General features: G+C 42.6%; 1 protein-coding gene across 1 annotated transcript in view; it reads right to left on the bottom strand.

The window, feature by feature from the left end:
• The window catches only part of fam172a (family with sequence similarity 172 member A), a 175869-nt gene that overhangs the window by 124000 nt on the left and 28026 nt on the right, over positions 1-23843 (bottom strand). Inside the window, exons 5-6 of the mRNA XM_049578705.1 lie at positions 23436-23501; positions 21675-21866 (exon numbers count right to left, since the gene is read on the bottom strand). Coding sequence (XP_049434662.1) covers positions 21675-21866; positions 23436-23501 — 258 coding nt within the window. The remainder of the gene's footprint in view (positions 1-21674; positions 21867-23435; positions 23502-23843) is intronic.

The following is a 23843-nucleotide window of genomic DNA, read 5'->3' as shown; positions in this document are numbered from 1 at the left end:
CTAGCGCTGGTACAGCTGCACAAAACAAGTAGTGCGATAAGAAGGAAGACAACACAAAGAAAAACAAACACATTTGGTTGCATGTAATGATTAGTCTTTTCCTGATTCTCAAAAAAAAAAAAAAAAATCATGATGGTAAAAAATTCTCAAAGGCTTTTTTTTTTTAAAGTATATTATGATCTATATGCCCTAATGCTGCATTCACTGAGGTATACTATCCCTTTATTATCTAATAATTGATGATTTTTTTATCTGATGAATAAGGCGGAATGAACATGAGGAAGAAAGACGAATGGAATTTTAATTCGCTGTCCTCTATTATATGGCTATTCGAATACATTAAAGGCATCTCTGTCTCTGTCAATCAGTCTGTCTCTTCTTCTCCCTCTCACAAAAACACACACATACACACACAAGCCTGTACTCATGAAAAATATAGTGCTGCCTCTTCTCTACACATTAGCATACATTGTGCACTGTTTGAGACTGAAATGAAGTTGTGAGAGTGGAGGTGTCGGCTACAGCATGTGATGTGTGCGCATTTTTGCTCTTAGTTAGACTAAAAGCCTGTGTTTCCTTTCTCACAGAATATGCTTTAATCCCTACTCCTCTTCATTTTTTTACTGAACCTTGAAGACGGTTGGTTGATGCACTTTAGGTGCACATGTATAGGGACACTGTGGTAATGTATTTACTTTTTTTGTTTACGTTGCAGTAGAACTTTAAAAGAATACTAAGACCTAATTAAAGGTATAGACAGAAAAAGTGTCAATTATTGTCTTGATCTACTCAAAACTGAAAACTGTTCGCTTGCTAAATGCTTCATATGTGAATATAAAGTAAATATATTAAAAAGAATCTTTAACCAATCTCAATCAATGGCTGACGGACTGAAGCCTCACTTATTCTTGAGATATCAAATATCGAGATGAGAGCTCATCTCAAATGCTTCAGCTTGTCACAACAAAAACTGATTGACGGTCCATATCATCAATAGCCTTTAATCATTTACAGGCGGAGCTGACACATCTAGGACAAAGCATTTATAACATCCCATTTTAAATGACAATAGTCATAAATCTGATCCCATTAACAAATCTTTGGGTGTCTTTCATTCCCAAAGTGTCCCTACTGCTGAATATGCAAGCTCTTCAATTTCCAGGCCACTCAAACTTCTTTTTTTCCCATGAATCACAGAGATTAGAGAGGAAGCAACTACGTCTCTTCTCAGGACAACAGATTTAGTGTAAGTCCACCTGGCCAGCACTTTGGACTGATTTGATTTCCAGGCTGCTGAACAAGACAGGTACTTGTAATACTGGGGTTCGGTAGCCGGTAGAGCAGGTAATCCAGGTTTACCATCGTTGTAGCTCAGTGGTAGATAGGTGAACTATTGAACCCTGTCCCTGCAGCTGAGGCTTGGTAGTGTAGCAGGCTAATTAGCCGGTCGCAGGGATGAGAAGAAAAAAAAGATATCTCTCTCTTCCTCCCCTGCTCCAATTTTACTTCTTTTCATCTCTCATTCATGAGCCCTTGGTGGTGCCCTTGGCATTGGGTATGTAAACTATCAATTCATACCATCACACACAGACTCAGGGCTGGCATTATAAAACCGTAGCACAGGTTGCATAATGAGCACACAGCTTAATGAAGTTGTTTCAGAGGTGATGCTGTGTGGAAAAGAAAAATCAATGATTATTTCACAATCCTGAGACATATTTTATTTAATGTGAATTTAAATGCAGTTTTCTGGATGTTACTTCAAATATAACCTTTGGAGACTGTTATGTTTCCTTAGAATAAAGTAAACTGCATAAGCATTCCTCTCTAAATCATTTATTCAGTCATTATCTCTGTCATCATATGGCAACACTCAAACGCTCAGTAGTCCCAGTTACTCTGAATCCAAGCCCACATGGCGACCACTTCCTGTGGTCACACTTTTGGAGAAAGACTTGAAAAGTGAATTGCAGCACACTGGTTTAACCAGCACCACTGGTCACAGGCTCCAATCCAGCTCAAATAAATAACACCATGCCATGTCTTCTCCTTGTTATCTTTACTTCTGATTTACAGAAAAACAGATTTCAGGACTGTGTAACTCCTAGAATACAAAGAGACGGATTTACTTTTGGAATAAATACAATACAGTACTCGACATGAAAGACAATAGTACATATAGTGTATATTACAGTACATATATTAGATATTTTTTTAGATAACTGGTCATTCATCAAGAATTACCAAACATTCATTGGGTCCTGCTTGTCAAATACGAGGATTTGCTGTTTTCAAATTTGTAAATCATTGGAAACTGAATATCTGGATTCTGGACTGCAATTTTCTGATATTTTACAGAGTAAACAATTGGACAAACTTATTAAAAATAATCAGTGGTATCCCTGAAGTTGAGAACTGGTTGGACAAAACAAGGAATCTAAAGATATGACCTTGGCTCTGACACGCTGTGATGTTTTGTTTTCACAATTTTCTGATATCTTATAGACTAAACAATACATTTAAAGTAATCAGCAACAGTCCTATAATTAGGCACCTGTTGTTATGGCTTTCTGCGTGCTTGATTTAATTTTATTTTATCCAGTCTTTCAGTCAACTGTTTTATTAATCAAAAAAACAAAAGTGAAAATATCCATCCAGAAAAAGATTGTTCTTCGGCTCCTCAAGCAAAAAGATAGCTGGCTGGATGGCTGAGAGAGAAACTCAATCCTGCCTCCTGCTGAGGGAGAGACGAGTGCTGGCTGTCGACAGGCACACCACCTGACTACCACACAGCTACTGATTTGAAACGACAAGTCAAGAGAAGTCAGGAGTAAATAAGAGAGATATATAGAGAGTGGAGAAAAAAAGAGGGAAAGAGAGAGAGAGAGGGGTAATAGATTTGAGAGTGTTTTTGGGGAGTAAACAGATGGAGTAAACACAGCACGAGGGAAACCAGGGGACTCCCACCGAACCCGCTCAATGTGTCACTGACACTGCAGAGCAGAATCAACAAAGTGCTCTGAGGGCAACATGCACACATACATGCGCACACACCCACACAATCACACACAGTTCACCAATTGGCAGGATGCTGGGACCCAGAGCTCCTATCCAGAGCAGTGACAGGCACATGGAGAACAAGCTGGCTGACAGCACATGACAACTCCTCAGCTAGTGAAAAAGGAGAAAGGCATCTCCTACCTTCTCTACTTTCTAACTGTGGCTTTAACAAGTGGCCTCAATATATGGTGGTGAAAATACAGTAACACTAATATTTTCAGGATATTTAGTGTGAAATATCACTCTGTATCGAGGCATGGCTATAATTTGCCCTCTCTCATCTCATCTCTGATCCTGATCTAAACCTCATCCTAGCACCCATCTGTATCGCTCCTCTCTCTCCAATTTCATCCATGCCCCCAAACCTGCTTGCACGCCCAAACTGCGCTGCTGTGTGCCAGCGTACCAACAGGCCTGTAGGCCTGTCCAAGAGAGAGATAGCAAGGAAGACAGGGAGACGGAAGGTAGCCAATTAAGATTGGGTAATGGGAGAGTGAATGTGAGAATGTGTGTGTGCTCGTGCACACCAGTATGGGTGAATGCCTGACTTCAAGCGGCTGCAAGTGCACTTGCTCTTGTGTGTGCATGTGTGTATGTGTGTGGTGCCACAGGCTGTGCACACAGCCAAACTTAATTTAGCAGGCCCGGGTTTTTAACACAGGCCTGAAGCTAGCCAGCAAGCTATAGCTAGACCAGAGAGCCAGAAGTTAACAGGCACATTGCTCTCCTAAACCCCCTGAGATCTCGCTCCCAGCCTGAGGGGCCAGAGAACTCATTTAGTCATTGATGACCATCACTGATCACATCCTTGTGGTCATATCTTTCCGTCAGGCACTTCATTACAATAAAGCTTTATGGAGCAAAAACTTTTCCCCTCCGACTTTCAAGACCTTGACAGTTGACAGTGCTAACAGAGGTACGGAGACCATCCTGCTGTCATTGACAAAACTTCTGACATGGTTTGTGATTGTTTGGGAAGTGACATTTTGGAAGACTGCTACCACTTGCATTGCTGCATTCAGCATGACAGACTCTGCTTTTAAGCCATGAACAACAACAGAGGACAACAAAGGTGGAAACATCCAACATATTTCTGTTTTCTCTATGTCCCCTGGAAGGGGAGCAGAAAAGACATGCTACTCTGTGTATATGAGCGTGTGCAGTACCCATGTGTAATGTATATGTGGTGCACGTGTGGCATCGGGGCTGAGATGGATGTGGCAACATGGAATTTTTGTAGTGCAGTGGGGCATGCCCTTGACGTTGTTGTCACTGATAAAAACACAGACGCAGCAACAGTCTGAACACAAGCACACACCTTGATCACTGGTGTGTTTGGGAATTCAAGCCTGGGGACTGAACACAACAAAACAGTGTTGGATTGTGTCTCAGCCTCCAAACAAACAAACATGTGCCAAACTAGCTAAGCAAATAGCAACCAAAATTTCACTTGTCTGGCTTGTATGCTGTTTGGCTATGGAATTAATAAATATTGCATCAATGAAAAGTAGATCAATTACAAATGACGGTGGGTGGATGTAGCCTTAAGCTAAAGATTGCAGAGTGACAATCAAACTAAACATATGAGGCATGTGTGTTTGTGCATGCATGGGGGAGTGTGTGTGTGTGTGTGTGTGTGTGTGTGTGTGTGTGTGTGTGCGTGTATGTGTGTGTGCATGAATATGTGCGCACAGTTCACAATGTCTCTCCGCATGTCTCAGTGTGTGCTGTCTTATTCTACGAGGTAATAGGCAGTCAGCTTCACAGCCAGAGCATGACCTAGAAAGTGAAACCACACGGCAAGGGACTAAATGTGTCACATGGGCTCAATCATTTTCTCTCTCTGAAGACAGAGAGAGAGAGACAGAGACAGAGAGAGAGAGGAATAGGGGAAAGAGAGAGAGAAGGCTTCTACCAACCCGCTGCACTCAGAAGCTAATTAAGTCATTTGAAATAGCCACAGAGGGTACCTGTATGCAATCTCGCCAAGGCAAAGGGTTGATGAGGCTCTGTGAGGCCCCGGGCTAACTTCAAAAAGAAGGCAAAGGAAGAGAATGAAAGACAGGAGGAAAAGGAGAAAGAAGGAGAAAAAAAAGTGAAGTGGATTTTTTAATTGAAGCCCAACTTGAAGAAGAGCATGTGCGTCTGTGTCTCCTCGTGTTGTGCGGCAGCAAAAAGGTTAAGCATGCCCCCAGCAGCGTAGGTCTGCACACACAGGCTCCTCAATGGGGAGCAGGTGGGAAGATGCAGGGATGGAGGGGTGGAGGGGTGCAGGAGAAAGGCTCCAGATAATAATTGAGAGAGTTCACTGAGCGGCCATGTCATACGGCATGCATGTGTGTATCCATGAACTCCATATCCCTCAACGGCAAACTCTGCACAAACACACACCTGTGTGTACTTGCTCTGTCCCTTCTTAGACAGACACTGAACTTAAAATGGGCACTTTCTAGTCGCACATTTAATTAAAAAGTACTGATGAGAGCAGCAGCCAGTTTCATACAGACGGAGAGAAGCAGGGGTTAAACTGAGAAGCTGCTAATCCAGTGAGAGAATATGGATTGTAATTTTGCTCGATTTCCAAACCCCCGATGATATAAGAAATCTACAGCTGTGCTTGAACAGAACACACACATCTGAGGGTTTTGTGCCCTAACACGCATGCCCTCACCAGGGGCAAGCCTGGCGACACCAGCGACTGAACTGGGTCACACACACACACACACGCATACACACACACACACACACACACACACACAGTATAGACTGCGGCATTGGCAGCATGGTGATCACAGGAGAGGGCAGACAGGGGGCTGGATGTAGAGTGATTGGACTATTCTAGGTCAGCTCTCCTGACAATGCACCACTGTCTCCTAATGTGGTGGGCTAAAGGATAAAGGCTGTGTTTGGCCTGACATTACAGCAACATGTTCCAAAAGGAATACCTGCTACATACAGAGATACGCAGAGAGACACATACACAGAGCTTGCAGAAACATATCTTAAAACACGTAATCACACATACAACACACTTGAAAGCATGTACAAAGTGACACATATACATGCATCTATCTGTGGCAAGGAAGGGCAGGTTCAAGACCCCATGAATTTGATTCACCTCTCCCTCTTTTTCTATCCCAGTCTAATAAAGCTGTATGCAGCAGATCTCCTCTGCAGCCTATAGAGAGAGATCAGCCTGTGGACTTCAAAGGGGTTGCAACTAGGTCACCACAAGACACTGCAGTCAGCTAGAGCACAGTCTCTGGTCTGAGACATCTCACTTCTCTCTCCTTCCCTCTCCCTCGCGCTCTGCCAGCCGCTGCCTCTCTCTCTCTCTCTCTCGCTCTCACTCTCTCTCTCAATACAATGATATCAGTGAAATTAAAATGGATTATGGCGCCTTTCTCTCTTGTCGTTCCCTGGGGTTGTACAGCACCATGTCATGTTACTGTTACTATAATGTTACTTCTTTATCAGTGTCCATCGAAGCTGGTGCTCAGCAGTTTAACTAATGTTTAATTTAGACACAGAGTGAGAGGAACGGGAGGCGAAAGAGAGAGAGAGGGAGCGAGGCAGTGAGAGGAGGCAGAGGCAGAGACACCAAGAAGAAGAATGCAGAAACAGCCAAATCCTCCATGGTCACACACTGCCATCCTGATCTGTCAAAGGCCAAAGAGACAGTGACTCCAAAGGCTACTGCACCACACTTTGGATAAAACAGCCACAGAGGCACCTTGAGAGATGAACAGGAAACAAGAACCTTAAAAAGAGAAGAGAAAGGATAGAGAGGAAGGAAGAATGAAAAAACTCAGGAGGGAGAGGGAAGGGCAAGTTTGAACAAGGTCAAAATGAACAGAGAGCTGCGGGGCCACGCTGCCTCTCTGAACACCGAGCAAAACACAACAACACTTAACACCAGAAAACAGCCACCAACATCTTAGGATGGATACAGGGGAGGGGGCAGGAAGGCAGAGGAGGTACACTTTCATCACACACACACACACAGACTTATATCATGTTCTCTGGTGATGGGAGTACGCATATGAAAACATATTAGAGAATGATAAAAGAGCTTTCACTTATGGGCAGATGTGAGTGTACTGTATGAATGTTAGTTTGTATCACTGTGTGTCTGCTTTTGTGCACAGATGAACTCTATGTTTGCGTTTTGGGCAAAAATGTTTGTGTCTGCACATCCAGCTGTGTGGCCTCTAGAGGTGGTGTTTATGTGTGTTCTCTTATGTTAATGCAAACACTACATATACTCTCTTTGCACTGCATTAATCTTCACTGAAGGGCAGAATTTACCACATTTGCAATGTAGTGAACTGAAGCAGGATTTCTTTGACTGAGCAAAGACCAGGTTGGAAGCAGCAAACCGCTATCCTGCAGCAGCTGGCAGTTATCTTACAAAGTCTGGTCCTATACAGCGTTAAAGTTACAGTAAATGTTGATTGAGGTCTTACATTGACAGACTTATTTGTTAACAGGATTTACACAGTGCCAGCAGAGGAAAAAAACTTTCAATGTCTAAACAAACTGTTCTATTAGCCTTTACAGCAAAGTGTATTTATGCACAAAGGACAATCTCCTTTAAAAGCTGAAACATGATGGTGGGATTTTCTACCCACTAAGTTATCTACAACTGCTCCTAATAGGTAATACTGAACTCTGTTTTAAGACTATAAACGCGATGCAACCACCAATCACCAACGATGCATAAAAAAAATAGAAATGAAATGTATTTAAAGGTGCTATAAACAACATACAGAGCATCAATATGGTAGCAAACATTTGCATCCTGAGCCGAGAAAGAAATCATGCTCCCTCTGTGTATTGTATTCCCGGTTTTCCTGTTCTTCGTTGTGGTAGACGGTCTTGCCATGTGTGCATGTTGGTGCACTCATATGGCTGCTGATAACACCACCACATACACACTCACATTAACACCATTAACTCTGTCAGCACTGTTGTCATAGTCACCACTGTTTGTACTGTTACAGCTGTTAGCTGCTAGGCAGCTCAGCCACCTCAGACTCTGAATTACAGATACTGAATGTCGCCTACATCTCTAATATTTGGACCATTGAGATCAGATGGGGAGGAAGGATAAAAGAGGTTTAGGTTTTAGTTGATGGACGCAGTCAGCAGAGCATCCTGATGGTGATATGATCATCAAATGTGCTGATCTATCAGACACAAATCATGATACTTCTATACGCACCACTGGAGGCAGAGACTGGGGTTATGTGCCCAGCAGCAGCACCTCTGGCTTTGTTGTGCACTGTTACAAACACAGATGGCAGTGTTCATGTGTGTCAGTCAACACCTCAGTTGTCCACACACTGAGATTAAATTATTATTTTTTTTTATAATTGGGACTACGGTCAATCAGAATTGTGCTGAAGTTGTGGATTTACTGAGCCACTGTTATTGGAAAGTCATGATAAAGTCAATCACTTCAATCAATTAATGGGTCAACTTTTTGCTTGGTAAATCACAATGATAGAATATTAGCAAACAAAATTAGACTCTGAAACAACAATGTTTATGTTTTACAGGCTTAACTCACTTCAAGGACCACTGCAGATGTTGCAGCAACTTTCAGTCAGCTGACAAAGAGCATGTCAGGTGACAACCTACACTGTCCTCTCATGGCATTCCCAAGCACGATGTGATTCCTTTATTCGTACTCTCACATTTACTTTATGGCAAGTTTATTTGGGTGTGTACAGTATGCGTCTATGAGGGGACTGTGTGTGTGTGTGTGTGTGTGTGTGTGTGTGTGTGTGTGTGTGTTTTTGTTGCTGTCGCTGTGTTTCTGGGTGTGCGCCGTGGCGTACTGTGTTTCTGAGCTCAGGTTGACATTCGTTTGACTGACATCGGGGGCGACAGCAGCACAGTGGCATATGGTAACCGCCTGCTAACCGCTAAAACTTGACATCAGCGCAAACAAGTCAGCCAAGCGTGGCATAGTGTGCTCCTAAGAGGGTTAAGGGATAGGCTGTCAGCATACAGCGGGATAATAACACCTATCATGAGCACCATAATACCAGACCAGATACACAGGTTGGTGTTGACTCAGATGAAACCATTGAAAAAAAAAAGTAATGGATGAACTATAACTGATCTAAACACGTGTTGTATAGTTGCTATGTGGTGACAGAGTTCAGATCCTGATCTCAGCATTTTGTAGCATTATACTGAGCAGAAAAGTAAGAGTGCTTCCCACTTGACATTAATGTGGGTCTCACATCATCATGTGTCTATATCAATAGCCATTTACTTTAGGTCCTCCTATTTAGCATTTAAAAACAGCACATAAATATGGAATACATGGTTTATGAAGCACTGTGATGTCAGAAGCAGATTTAAATGTTTATTAATGTATTTGTCATCACCTCCTTCTGTGGGCATCTATAACTGGAGGCTGCTGCTATTAATTAAAGACAATATAATAAATCACAGGTGTACTATAAACTGTATCCTCATAGGAGAAGTCTATAGTTGACAATGCTGTCCACCATCCACATGGCATCATTTACACATGTGGATTTAATGCATTTCTGTGCTAAAGTTCAACCCAGGATGCATGCTGATGCCTATTGTAGCACAGATACACAGACACAAACAGTTATCCACTGACCCACTGAGCTGCAGAAGACAAAAGAGCTGCAGAACAAATCTGATCACCGATGTCATCTCTCCTCATTGTCTGTCTTCTTTTGCGCCGACACAAAAGCACACATATCTTGAAACGCTGAGACACTGCCATCGCTGAACATGATCTGATGTACTGAAATGTACATTTCACATCCACGGCGAATGCAGGACAATATCAGTCTCAAATGACAGATAAGCCTTCATATACAGATTCCATCTTTGATGTCTGGTCACATACAGAGAAAGGGAAAACACAAAAGCAGACAGCTACAAGACACTAGCACATACGGGTAAACACAGATAAAAGCGCAGCCTCAAATAAATGTATGGCATATTACTAATCATGTGTATATGACAAATAATAATAAAAAGCTTGTTTAGATGTCTGAATGGCGTCATGCTGTTACCATAAAACGCTACAAAAGAAAATCTGTCTCCAAAACTTCATTTCAAATGTCTACAGGAAAACCAGAGCAGCCCTCCAGCATCTATTTTCATTTCTAACCACAGAGTCGGCACTAAAACTATTAGCGGGAAGATTTGTTGTTGTTTGCCTCTAACCCTAGTGTACCCCCCAGAACCCTGGTAACCCCTATTTAAGCACTGAGTTTCCTCTCATCGATCAAAGTGTGGCGCACACAGTCCAGGAGCATGACACTGGCACTGGAAAGCTTACAGCAGGTTTCAACTTTGACCCTAAGAGATGCTCCGTGGCTGATTGTGTGTGTGTGCTTGTGTGTGTGAGTGAGTGTCTGTGTGTTTGCAGCCTAGTGTAAATTCACGGTGGGTCACCTATCTGCTCGCCACTAGCCTCTCGCAAAACTCAATTTCCTCCTGGAACGTCCACAGCTAAGCACTTTTAACCTCTGTAAACCTGCTGCAGTGGAGGACGGAGCCTTTGCATGTGTGTGTCCGCGTGTAATATCAGCTGACTCAAATATATACGGTACAAACGCCCACCTGTAACCAAAAAAAGTTTCCGTCGCACAAATTGACGAATTGTGCAAAAGATTGTGGAGGATTTTTCTGTGCGTGTGTGCATGTCATTTATGTGCGTGTGTATTGGCCATAGAGAAGTGTTCCCAGTGAGAGAGTGAAGAGGTATCCACCACACACTGCCTGGGGCCCTCTGGAAGAGAGACTAAACAAGACCTTCCCATTGGGACGCGCACACACAGCCTGCAGCTGCAAATGACCTACTACCCACCTCACACACATAGACACACACACACACACACACACACACACACACACACACACACACCCTCATGGAGACAAAGCCTTTTTGATGGTATAATTTGTTAATTTCAAGAGAAAAAATAAAGTCAATTATCACACGTGGGCTAAAAAATGTACACTCCCGAATAATGTTTCACAATTAGATCAAAGTCTTCCTCTCTCATTTTCTTTTGTTTTTCATCCTCTTGTTTTTTTTGCCATCCTCTCCTTCCCCAAGCAGCATGGTGGCATGAGCAGCCTGGAAACTGACACACCAAACAACTTCCAGCAGCTTTTTCAACTATGTACTGTATATATACAGTATACTTGAACATCCTTTCATTCAACCTTTATTTAAATCTCAAGCAATATGATGGACATGCCCTCATTTACAATGATGTCAAGAGTACAATTAAAACAAAATAAATGTGTGTGTAAATACTGCACATTCAAAAAGTAAATGTTTATTTTTCCCTCTGAGTGTGTATAAACTAACTGCGACATCTGAACTCTTTTTGGATCTATAGCAGTAGTTCCCAAACTTTTTTAAACCATGGCGCCCCAGTGACAAACCAACACCCTCATGCACCCCTTAAAGCTGAGACTGTCGTAGTAAATATCTATTATCTGCATTTATTTTAGGTCTATTTACTGTGACAAAATTGTGATAAAATGCTATCAAAAGAAAAGAAAAGAAACAATTGGAAACAAATCTTGCCACATCCCTGGCCAGTTTTAATGGCACCCCGGGGTTTCGCAGCAGCCACTTTGGGAACAACTGATCTGAAGCGCTATGTTTAAAGTCACACTATTCAAATTGGATTACTTTGAGAGGAGGAATCCTCTAATGCAATTTGCATGTGCTATGTGTGTAAATCCAGAGGAAGTTCATACAAAATAAATGATATCTGCACAGTAACATTGCCAAAGTTAATTTACGGTAACTCTGAAAGTGTTAAAATCAACACTTCCTGTGTCTATGGAGGTCAATCAACACTAATTAACACTACAGAATTTGCTATGTTTTGCCCTGAATCTCTGCTCTTAGCCCAAATGTGAAATGTCGTAACGCATGCTCCCCCTTAAACACTTATGTGAATTATGTATCTGGCAGATTTGCAGCTGATGCAAATTACAGATGCCACTGGTAATTACGATAATGACAGGACCTCCCAAAAGAAAATCTATTTTAAACAGGGCCTAATGCGGAATGCGAAGAACGTGTCCTACGCCAATGACATACAGAAACAATGATAATGACCATGTGCTATGACCTTTTACCTACAGTGTGTGTTTAGAAAATACCTCAAACCCAGTGTAAACTGTCGTTCTCATTTATCAGTGTCTTGTGAAACAATAGCCTGTGTGTTTTCCTAGAGGAAGCCTGAGGATGAACATATCTTCTTCATATCGTTCTCTGACTGACAAATAAAGGCTCCCTGCCAAGACAAACTCAATGAGACCACAATCAATATACTGCTACAAGGTGCACACACACACACACACACACACACACACACACACACACACACTACACAGATAGGGGATGATGTACGATTACCTGGAGCACATAACAATCAGCTGCATGCTCATACAGTATGCACACGCACACACTCACCTACTGCATGCACACAGACGCGCACACTGAAAGACACTTAATATGCAAATATATTTTTTTTTACAACAGGGACAGCACTCCATTGTTCATCTGGTCGTAGGGGGGCAGAAAGATAGATAAATAGCTCTCTGGATATCTAGCTCGGACCTCAATTGATGAGATTTCACATACGGCAGCAGCAGTGCTGTTAGGACAGGGAATACCACCACAAAATAATGTTTTCTCTCCCTCTGATCAATTTTTAATTTGGCCTGTGCAGCCGAGCCCTTGGCGGGCCTGGCCCCGGTAATTATGGTGGGTTATTGACAGCTGCCTTCCCGCGGGATGCTATTTAAAAGAGGTTTAACCCCAGAGCAAGTCCAGGCCCCACACCCGCCTTTGAAGGTGTCAAGTGCATTGATCTGAGCTGCGGGATGTGCTGGGACCTTCCCACCTGGAGGTGTGTGTGTGTGTGTGTGTGTGTGTGTGTGTGTGTGTGTGTGTTGCTTGCAGGGCTGCTATTACAAGGCCATGGCAAGAAGGTGCATATTTTGACCCCTACACACACACACACACACACACACACACACATGCGCACAAACTGTCCTCTGGCTAAACCTCCCTGGCTGGACAGAATGATACCTGTTTGGCCTCTGTAGCCACCTGATGCCCCAAGATAGGCTGTACACAAACTGTACGTACAATGTTATCACTGGGCTACACACGCACATGCACACACACCCACACACATACAAACAGGTTAACTCACAGCTCCGGGGGAATTAGAGGAACTAATGAGAAAGGAGGAGGAGGAAGAATGGTGATTGGAGAGACAGAGAGAGAGATATCCTCACAGCACGCAGGGCCATGACACAACAGGCAGATGCCAGAGTGTGCAGCCGATGTTGAAGAGGACATCATCCAGCTAAAAAAAAAAAAAAGAAAAAGAAAAAGAAAAGAAAGAGGGTGGGCAGCATGACAGAAATTAAAAGAGGATTTCTGTGTTTGAGTTTGTCTGCTTCACTGCCCCCTTTCAGCCTCCCATTGAAATTCTGGGCAGATACAAACCCCTAGGCTTTTGACACACTTTTGAAAACACCACACCCCCTCTTTCTTACCAGTGGGTCTCCAGTGTCGAGCCTGACTCACTGTCGAGAGAGAGGGGGAGAGAGAGATGGAGCAAGATGGAGAGAAGGAGGGTGAGAAGGAGGGGAGGCATTACGAGGGGGTATAGATCTGTTTTTGTATTTGCAACTTCCAAATTAAATTAAGTAGTTCTTGAGGACAGCGTATAATTCTTGTGGCTTGTGTGTGACTGTGTGGAGTGTGCAAATGTATACGCAGTTAACAAGTTGTTGTCAAGCTTGATATTGTGGATGAATTTGTACATATGAATTCAAGGTATTTTGAAATATAGTTTTTCTAACCACATAGTAGCCGATAAGTAACGTGTGCAAAACCTGGAGGATGGAAACTGAAGGAGACGTCGAGGGAGACAGGTTTAGAAGTGATGTAAAGTGAAGAAAAAGAAAAGAAGTCACACACAATTTTGGCTTTTTGCTCCTCAACTATGTTGTGTCATGACCATATAAGTAATAAAGAAGAACTTCAACCTCACAAAAGCATGTGTGTGTTTTCTTTCAGTTTAGACGCAAACTTACACAAGTCGACAGTCCTACTCTTAACTCCAACAACTAATGATCCCGCCTTTCCATAGTCCCTCTTTCCTCAATTATTATGACGGTACCCTCACAATCTCTCTCTCTCTCTCACACTCTCTTTTTCTCTCTTTCCCATCCCCCCATCCCCTCCAAACCCCATGGCGCCCACCCTCCACCTCCACCATCTCAGTCTCAGGATGCAGAGCAGTGACAGGGCCAGAAGGTAATGATACAGCTGCCATGATGCAACAAGCAGACCTGTCGACTGTCAGGAATTGAAATCATGAAGGAATAAGCTGTCATTAAGAGGCCCTCTCCCAGTAGTGGAGCTGTCAGATGCCTGCCTTCTGCCTACTCTCTCTCTTTCTCTATACTCCCGTCTCTCCTCTGCCAGTCCCACCCCATTTGCAGTCACTCCCTCGTCCTCCTCTCATTTCTCTCTTCCTGCTTCAATCCTCTCTGTACCCCTCTCCTTCTTTCCCTCTTCTGTCCTCTCCCAACCAATCATAACCCCTCTCCCTCTCAGAATTCCCCTCAACCCCCCCCCACTCTCTGGTTGTTGCTGGAGCATCCTCTTCTCACCTGTCATTCTACCTCTAGGCTATGGGAATAGCACCACTTCCATGTGCACACACACACATGCGCATAACAACAACATGCATGAGATCTGCAAACACAGCACAAAGATTCCCCTTAACCTGGTGTCACTGTGCACACTGTGCCAAATGCCACAAGTGCACCCTCTGCCCCATGAAATGCATTTCTGTGTGTGTGTGTGTGTGTGTGTGTGTGTATGATTTCTCTGTGTGCACATATCTGACAGTGGTCTACTGGAGGGTATACCCACTTCTTTATCTGACCGTTTATAGTACGCCAACCTATCGGCTAAAAAGCCCTTAGAATACATTGGAGAGCATACGAGCATCTCCCCAGTAACCCATCGACCCCATAAACTTCTGCTACCCCACTGATCTGTGCGTGCATATTTTAGACTTATTTTTAACAGTACATTGTGCCATTTTACTTATGCGTCATCATTATATAGCAACATGACAAAGACTTTCATATCTGTAGGGAGTATGGTGGATATGGGAGGAAAAGGCAGGCGATTGGGTGTGGTGTGTAGGAGAAAGGCTGCCCCGAGATTCACCCTGTGATTGTTTATGTGTGTGCTTAACTAGTGCAATCAGCTATTTCTCCCATCGGAAGAGCGGAAAGGCTGACTCGAAGTTCCCAGGAACATGGCTAAGAATTTTAGAGTGGTGCTTTAGTGCAGGTATTTGCAAGCCCATACACACCATAGAAGTGTACTGCATGTGCATGCAAACACACATACACACTACATTAGCAGGGAGTCAAATGAACTGTTTTATCTGTGTATGTGTGTATGTGTGTGTGCTAGCTCATGTGTTTTGCAAAGCCACAAGCCCCCCCCCATATTTGCCGAACGCACTCCAGTTGACCCTTTGCTGCAGGCTTTGAATTTCCAATCAACTTCCCATGAGTAACTTCACATGAGCTGCACTCGAGGCAACGCATTCTTGCCATGAAACATTTGGGGAAAATAGAGCCTAATTTAAATATAATATAAAGTACACTCAAAATGTCAACATTTGACCCACAACTCCACTTAACGAAATTTGTAAATCAGAAATAAAGTGTAATTGTCGTGGTGCCAGAGTTGCTCTTACACAGTCCAACAGCATCGGACTGTTATAATGAAAAATTTACATATACCTTCTGTACCAAACTTGACGACTACGACTGATTCCACACTGCTGGATATCAGCCGTGTCTTTCCAGTTCTTCGCAAGGTAGCCAGACCTCACCTAGTCATCACCATTTCTGCTGCACCTTTCTTTCTACAAGGAGATTAAAGATAATGTGCTGGATGTCAGCTACCCACTTGGCTGACCAGTCAGGCACTCACTGTAAACATTTACTTTGGCGATACATTTAAATGAATGCATAACTCATGCCATGCTGCCGTGCATGTTTGTCTTAGTGCTGTATTGCAGGTAGAAGACAGTATCTTTAAAAAGCAAGATTGGATTTCTCTGTCAGAGTGATGAATTAGCAGCTTGTGCAAGTATATGACTTAAAGAATGTGTTACTGATCATCAAACATCAGAAACCTGTGGCAATTACATGTCAAACACATGATACAAACCAGCCAAAATAACTACGCTAATAGAAATATGGAAAGTTACATGATATATGTTGGCTTACCATTTTAATTTTCATTGTTTTATAGGGCTGACTAGTAAAGCTGACCTGAATGCTTCGAAGCTTCGTAGCACTGATTGCTGCTGTGGTAATCAATGTCAAAATGAGTATTCAAATTTAGAGCATTACCCCAGAACATCCCAAATAGCTCATAAATTAAATAAACAGTTATCTAGCATTATTCAGTATGCAGCAGCATTAATTATTTTAGTTATTCTCAGACAAGAACATTTAAATTCAGTCACAGTTTTGTCTCACTCTCATCTAACCCAGTCACTAACAGTCCACCAGTGCTGCAACTGTGACAGTTTGAACACATGTGACAGGCTTACAGATACGCTAGCAAGTTGTCTAAAAGGCTGAGCATCTTAAATAGTGTCAAAACGTGTGAAGCTGATCCCCTGAAAGTTGAGTGCCAGATAAGCAAAGGGAAACTGGTATGTCACAAATCAGCAACAAGCTTGGCAAATCACCTGAAAACTGCAAGTATTGAAAACTGTAAGTATTGCTGTGTTCGCACTACAAGCAACAACACAGAAGTGTGTCAAGCTAAGTGTTGCTCAAGTGCTCATTCACGTAGTTATTTTGTCAGAAGCTTGTGTTTGTCTGCTATTTGGTCAAAAATATATCATTTATTAATGTCTGAGCCCAATTTTAGTGTCACATTTCACTACCCAACTGCATCCCTTTATGCACTGCAATGCAAAGAAAGCTGGCGTAGCAACATCTTACTAACCTAAACAACACAAAACCACAGCTAGAAAAAAAACATATGATTGGTTGACGCTTTACCGTGTCATTGGAGCACTGAAAAAAAGTTATGGCCAGCTCAGCTGTGATTTGTTGTGCATCACACCCAGTGTCGGGTATTTGTAGCTTCATGTCACTGGCTTCCATTGAAAATAACTTTAAGCCTGTTGCTATGTTGCTCGTAGCGTCAACACAAAATAACAGTTTACCTAGCTCACAAAGTACACATATTTTCAAGCTATTATGGCTCAAGTGCAACCTGCATGCTGACAAAGCAGCTCACCCCAGTCCTACTGACTAAACTGTTGATTTCACTGGTAAGCTCATCCCTCTCCACATGATCTGGAACCGATCATCAAAATCAGCCGATGGTGTGTTAGACTGAGAGGGAAACAAGCAAATTATTACCTGCAAATGCCACATTAGGGCTGAGGCTTTTTGCACCGACACTGTATTAACGTTAGATGTTGGTCCTCGAGGTGGTCTATTCACTAACTTGTACTGACTGTGGATTTTGCAGTCTGTATTTGCTGTGTCACAGAGCTGTCTCCTCTCTTTTATATCTGTTTATATTAGTGCTGAATCACTAGATTAGCTTCTCTCTTCAGTCTATATAATAGGCGTAACTTCTGTACATGCACTTAAAAAATGCATCCACACAAATTTCATGGTATGACATAATAAACCACAAACATGCCCAGAACAGATGCAGACAGCATGAACTGACTGTAAATGTGTGCGCCTGTCTTGCCAGTGCACGCACAGAGTACATGGCCTGTGTGTGGTAAATGCCTGGATGATGATTTGTCAGGGTGTAAGAACACGATTTCTTGTTTACTATGATGAATGAGCAACACTTGCACTACACACACCGTGTTCTCTATATCTAAGCTGTCACTTTGGCTTTCTGCAGCACAACCGCTGCCTTCTCCAACTGCACTACCAGCCGGGGTAACTGTAATTCAAAGACAGTCTCGGGGTAGCCGAATCATCTGTTAGCACACACGTGTGCACACGCGCACGCAACCCAAACCTCTCCCGTTGTTGTACACAGCAGGAGCGGGCTTTACACAGCAGTGAAAGTCTTTATGGCATTCAGATGGACGAAACAAGGGAACAAGGGGAGAGGGAGAGCAGGATCTCCCCTAAGTCAATTTGAACAGCGGGCCGATGAAATTACACAGGTAGTCGTGGCCAGGCTGACAAATGAGCACAGAGATGGGGCTGAAAATAATAAGACAGGCAGAGCCACCTTTTGCTTGCTGACACACAGATGTATACACTTGTGTGTGATCATATGGTGGGGAAAGAAAAACTAATATATATTTTACATTAAATTATATCTTCTTCTCTTTCAGCTCAGTCACCCATGACAACACAGGACTATATAGGAATCATGCATGATAAGAGATTGTATAATGATGATAATGTTGAAGAATATGCTTCATTTCACTAACAACAGCAATATAAGCCTTAATTATGGGTTGAGGACTGGACAATAATATTATCATTTAAGAGTCTATATTTACATCTGTTAATGAATGTATGCTTGTTATTATTTGCCTCTGTGATTACAAGATGCTATGGAGCACAGAAACTGTTTAGAATCATATAATTTCTCATACGACCTCATGACAAAGTTTCCTTGTACTCCACACTTGTAAACATTACAAGGATGTCCAACTGAATTAAGTCGATGTTGTACATTCAGAGTCTGACCTATGAAAGCAACAACAAATTACCCACAATCACAATTCAAACCTTCATTCAAATACAAGAAAACAAAATACCATGACACTCTGCTTCTGACTGTGCCACAGCACCTTCCAAAGCCCCAAATATTCAAGCCTGCTTTTCAAATAAACAGTGTGTCACACCAAGAGCCCATCAGGCTAACCACTGTGGTAGTGCTGGTACCAACGACCACAAGAAGAACACAGTGCTTGACCTTCTCACTCACAGACCCATACAAATCTACATACCAAAGATATGTCACAATTTATAATCCATGCAAAGGGAAGAATTATAAGAAAAACTAGAATTACCCCCTTGTGGTTGTGTGCCTCCGCAAACCAGTCAAGTTGCAGTCACGGTTTACATCCATGTGCGCCCAGACCCAAATGTAGTCATGGCAGTTGACAGTGCTTCAAATATGGATATTACTGTAAAGAAGCTACTTATTACAAAACATAGATGCTTCACACACATCTTCACCGTGGTAGCCCAGAGGATCTTGACCTTCTGGATATAAATTGGTTTGCTTCATCATTTCATCCTATCAGACATTTTGTGAGCTTTTGTCATGTTTAGCATACAAACTTTTGATATATACAGTACAGGCCAAAAGTTTGGACACACCTTCTCATTCAATGCATTTTCTTTATTTTCATGACTATTTACATTGTAGATTCTCACTGAAGGCATCAAAACTATGAATGAACACATGTGGAGTTATGTACTTAACAAAAAAAGGTGAAATAACTGAAAACATGTTTTATATTCTAGTTTCTTCAAAATAGCCACCCTTTGCTCTGATTACTGCTTTGCACACTCTTGGCATTCTCTCCATGAGCTTCAAGAGGTAGTCACCTGAAATGGTTTCCACTTCACAGGTGTGCCTTATCAGGGTTAATTAGTGGAATTTCTTGCTTTATCAATGGGGTTGGGACCATCAGTTGTGTTGTGCAGAAGTCAGGTTAATACACAGCTGACAGCCCTATTGGACAACTGTTAAAATTCATATTATGGCAAGAACCAATCAGCTAACTAAAGAAAAACGAGTGGCCATCATTACTTTAAGAAATGAAGGTCAGTCAGTCTGGAAAATTGCAAAAACTTTAAATGTGTCCCCAAGTGGAGTCGCAAAAACCATCAAGCGCTATAACGAAACTGGCACACATGAGGACCGACTCAGGAAAGGAAGACCAAGAGTCACCTCTGCTTCTGAGGATAAGTTCATCCGAGTCACCAGCCTCAGAAATCGCAAGTTAACAGCAGCTCAGATCAGAGACCAGATGAATGCCACACAGAGTTCTAGCAGCAGACCCATCTCTAGAACAACTGTTAAGAGGAGACTGCGCGAATCAGGCCTTCATGGTCAAATAGCTGCTAGGAAACCACTGCTAAGGAGAGGCAACAAGCAGAAGAGATTTGTTTGGGCCAAGAAACACAAGGAATGGACATCAGACCAGTGGAAATCTGTGCTTTGGTCTGATGAGTCCAAATTTGAGATCTTTGGTTCCAACCGCCGTGTCTTTGTGAGACGCAGAAAAGGTGAACGGATGGATTCCACATGCCTGGTTCCCACTGTGAAGCATGGAGGAGGAGGTGTGATGGTGTGGGGGTGTTTTGCTGGTGACACTGTTGGGGATTTATTCAAAATTGAAGGCACACTGAACCAGCATGGCTACCACAGCATCCTGCAGCGACATGCCATCCCATCCGGTTTGCGTTTAGTTGGGACGATCATTTATTTTTCAACAGGACAATGACCCCAAACACACCTCCAGGCTGTGTAAGGGCTATTTGACCAAGAAGGAGAGTGATGGAGTGCTGCGGCAGATGACCTGGCCTCCACAGTCACCGGACCTGAACCCAATCGAGATGGTTTGGGGTGAGCTGGACCGCAGAGTGAAGGCAAAGGGGCCAACAAATGCTAAACACCTCTGGGAACTCCTTCAAGACTGTTGGAAAACCATTTCAGGTGACTACCTCTTGAAGCTCATGGAGAGAATGCCAAGAGTGTGCAAAGCAGTAATCAGAGCAAAGGGTGGCTATTTTGAAGAAACTAGAATATAAAACATGTTTTCAGTTATTTCACCTTTTTTTGTTAAGTACATAACTCCACATGTGTTCATTCATAGTTTTGATGCCTTCAGTGAGAATCTACAATGTAAATAGTCATGAAAATAAAGAAAATGCATTGAATGAGAAGGTGTGTCCAAACTTTTGGCCTGTACTGTATATGAGGTCACACTGACCTTTAGCTTTCACCACCAAAACGTGATCAGTTCATCATTAAGTCCAAGTGGACGTTTGTGTCAAATCTGAGGAAATTTACTCAAAGTGTTCTTGAGATATCACATTTACTAGAATGAGACAAGGACAAGGTCACAGTGACCTTTGACCTTTGAGCAACAAAATCAAATTTCTTCATCACTGAGTTCAAGTAGACATTTATGCCAAATTAGAAGAAACTCCCTAAAGGCGTTCTTGAGATATCATGTTCACAAGAATGGGACGAATGGACAACCCAAAAACATGATGCCTCGTACTATGGCTATCCCCAGCATGGAGGCATAAAAAAGTAGAGAAGGTAAAGTATTTAGAACTAGGTGCACAATAAATCTTACAAACATCTTACGTGCAGTGTCCTCAGTGCACTCAGCCCACCCATCCCTCTTGGTGAAACATCAAAACAGAACATCTTGGATCAAAGATCAGAAAATCAGTTCAACATCTGACAGAATAGCTTGAACTCCTTTTGTTGTGTCCCCTACCTCCATGGCTCTGGTGATGAAGGGGATCTGTGTCCCTGACTCCAGGTCCTGGTTGATGATGAGTCTGCGGGCCCACTGACCGGCCCGCACCACGCCACTGCCCTGGATCAGCACCAGCAGCTTAGACGGGTTGGACAAGGCATCTGGGCTCAGGTAGATAAAACTGGTGGGTTCATCGTCTGTAGCATCCACCTAAACGTTCAGGAAAACACAGGTTACCACATGTCACTTCAGGACATTATTTTTGCAGTCAAATCCCCAAATCTCTCATATATAGAAAAATTTTGACTTTCCCAATGATGTTTATTTGTTTTTGAAACTGCTCTACATGTTTTTGATGTGAATTCATAGACTTTTGGGACAGTTAACTCAATCAAAATAAATCTTTGATGTTTCCATGCAACATCAGCAAATGCAAAAGATCAAATTGTGATTTGCGCTGCTTCAAAGAATCGCCTGATAATGAATATGAAGAGAGAAATTTTCTTATGTAACATGTATAAGTTTGAGGACAAACAGTCTTCTCCTCTGTGGCCTTTGTAATTAAAGAAGCTCACATGCATCAGTACACTAATCATCAATAATCATGATTAGAAAACAGCCTTTGTGTGATTAAAACTGAAGCAGAAAGTAATAGAGAAAGAAAGAGAGGCTAAGCGAGTTAGTGAGTGTTTGTGTGCATGCATGCGCTCTGTCCACATCCCATGCGTCTTTGCATCCCTCCCAAGTATGCCTGGAAGAATCTCTAAGGAGACAAACACTGTCCATAAAAGCCATGGGTGGCAGCTGCAAAAACTTAATCCAAGCAGACAAAGAGAGCCGAGTGGGGGAGAAAATCTTACCCTTTATTCTCTTGTGCTCCCTCATTCCCTCTCCCTATACTTGGCTGTGGTTAATCTTCTTAAAATCTGTGGTCACAAGTTCAATGCCACGCAGGTGGACGGACCCACCACTAATACACAAATACACATACACACACATGCCGTATACACGCAGGCGGGTGGGCGGCAGAAAAGCAGAACAGAGCAATTTTCCAGAGGAATAATGAGATAAATAGGCCAGGCAGATAAACCAGTAAAAGTGTATGGGGGCTAATGAAAGGCGCTGAGTCCCTGGCTAGGTGATTTATGGACACTGTTAGAGCTGGAGCTAACTCTGCTATGCTTCTAAACACCAGCGCTGCCTAACATCCCTATAAACGCAGCCTGAAAAATGATCCCAACTTTTATAAACAGCAAAAGAGCAGGGATGGAGGGGTAAAGGGGGGCAAAAAGAGACAAACATGCTTCCAACAACAAATAAAAGGGATCAAGTGTGTGCTCTGAGCCTGGATGAGCTGGGCAGAGAATAACTCCATGATGGCAGAGTAGAAAGTCCCCTTCAGCGCAAATGAATGCAAAACAGATTAAGCATCAGCATGCTGTGCCTCTGCGCCTTTGAAATGACACGTCACAATACAGTTAATTTGTTGAGGAGACACTTTTGCACAAAGGATGCGGGCAGAGGAGGGGGTACAAGAAAGAGAGGGAGTAAGAGAGAAAGTGAGTGAGATAGAAAGAGAAAGACAAAGACTGATAGAGAATGAGGAGAGCTGACGCCTCACAATCCCCCTTTCTTTATTTTTTTTAAACAGGACACTCAATATCATAATCACACTCTGAAGCCTGAGCATTTACGTCAATTTTCATATTTAATGCTCCCTTTAATCTTCAAGGGCATAAATCAAAGAGGAAAATGCCTCTTTTCACTCTGGGTACTTACTGGCAGGATTGCTTTAGTCATGTTGCACTTTTTCTCCAACAGCTCATAAACATACTGAGTGATGATCTGGAGAGAGAAAAAACACACACAGAACACACATGCAATCAAACATTAACAATACACTCTAATGCAATTAATATATTCATATTGCTGTTGATACAAATCCATCCAACAAAAGCCAAGTAAACTCTAAGTGTATGTGTGAACAAGTAATAGCAACCACTGTCATGCTTGCAAACAGAATAAAAAATACTATTCAAAACCCTCGTTTGCCCTCTGGTGTGTGTGTGTGTATATGTGTGTGTACATGAGCTACTTGAAAGGGTCTGGATCGTACTGTGTGCGACGTGCGTGTGAATCACAGTGCAGTTAGAGTGTTGAGGTTGTAAGTGCCAGGAGAGGAAATCT

This window comes from Epinephelus fuscoguttatus, linkage group LG6 (genome assembly GCF_011397635.1).
Source record: "Epinephelus fuscoguttatus linkage group LG6, E.fuscoguttatus.final_Chr_v1".
Taxonomy (NCBI): Eukaryota; Metazoa; Chordata; class Actinopteri; order Perciformes; family Serranidae; genus Epinephelus; species Epinephelus fuscoguttatus.
Note: the sequence above shows the minus strand (reverse complement) of the source record. Positions and strands in the feature narration are given on the sequence as shown.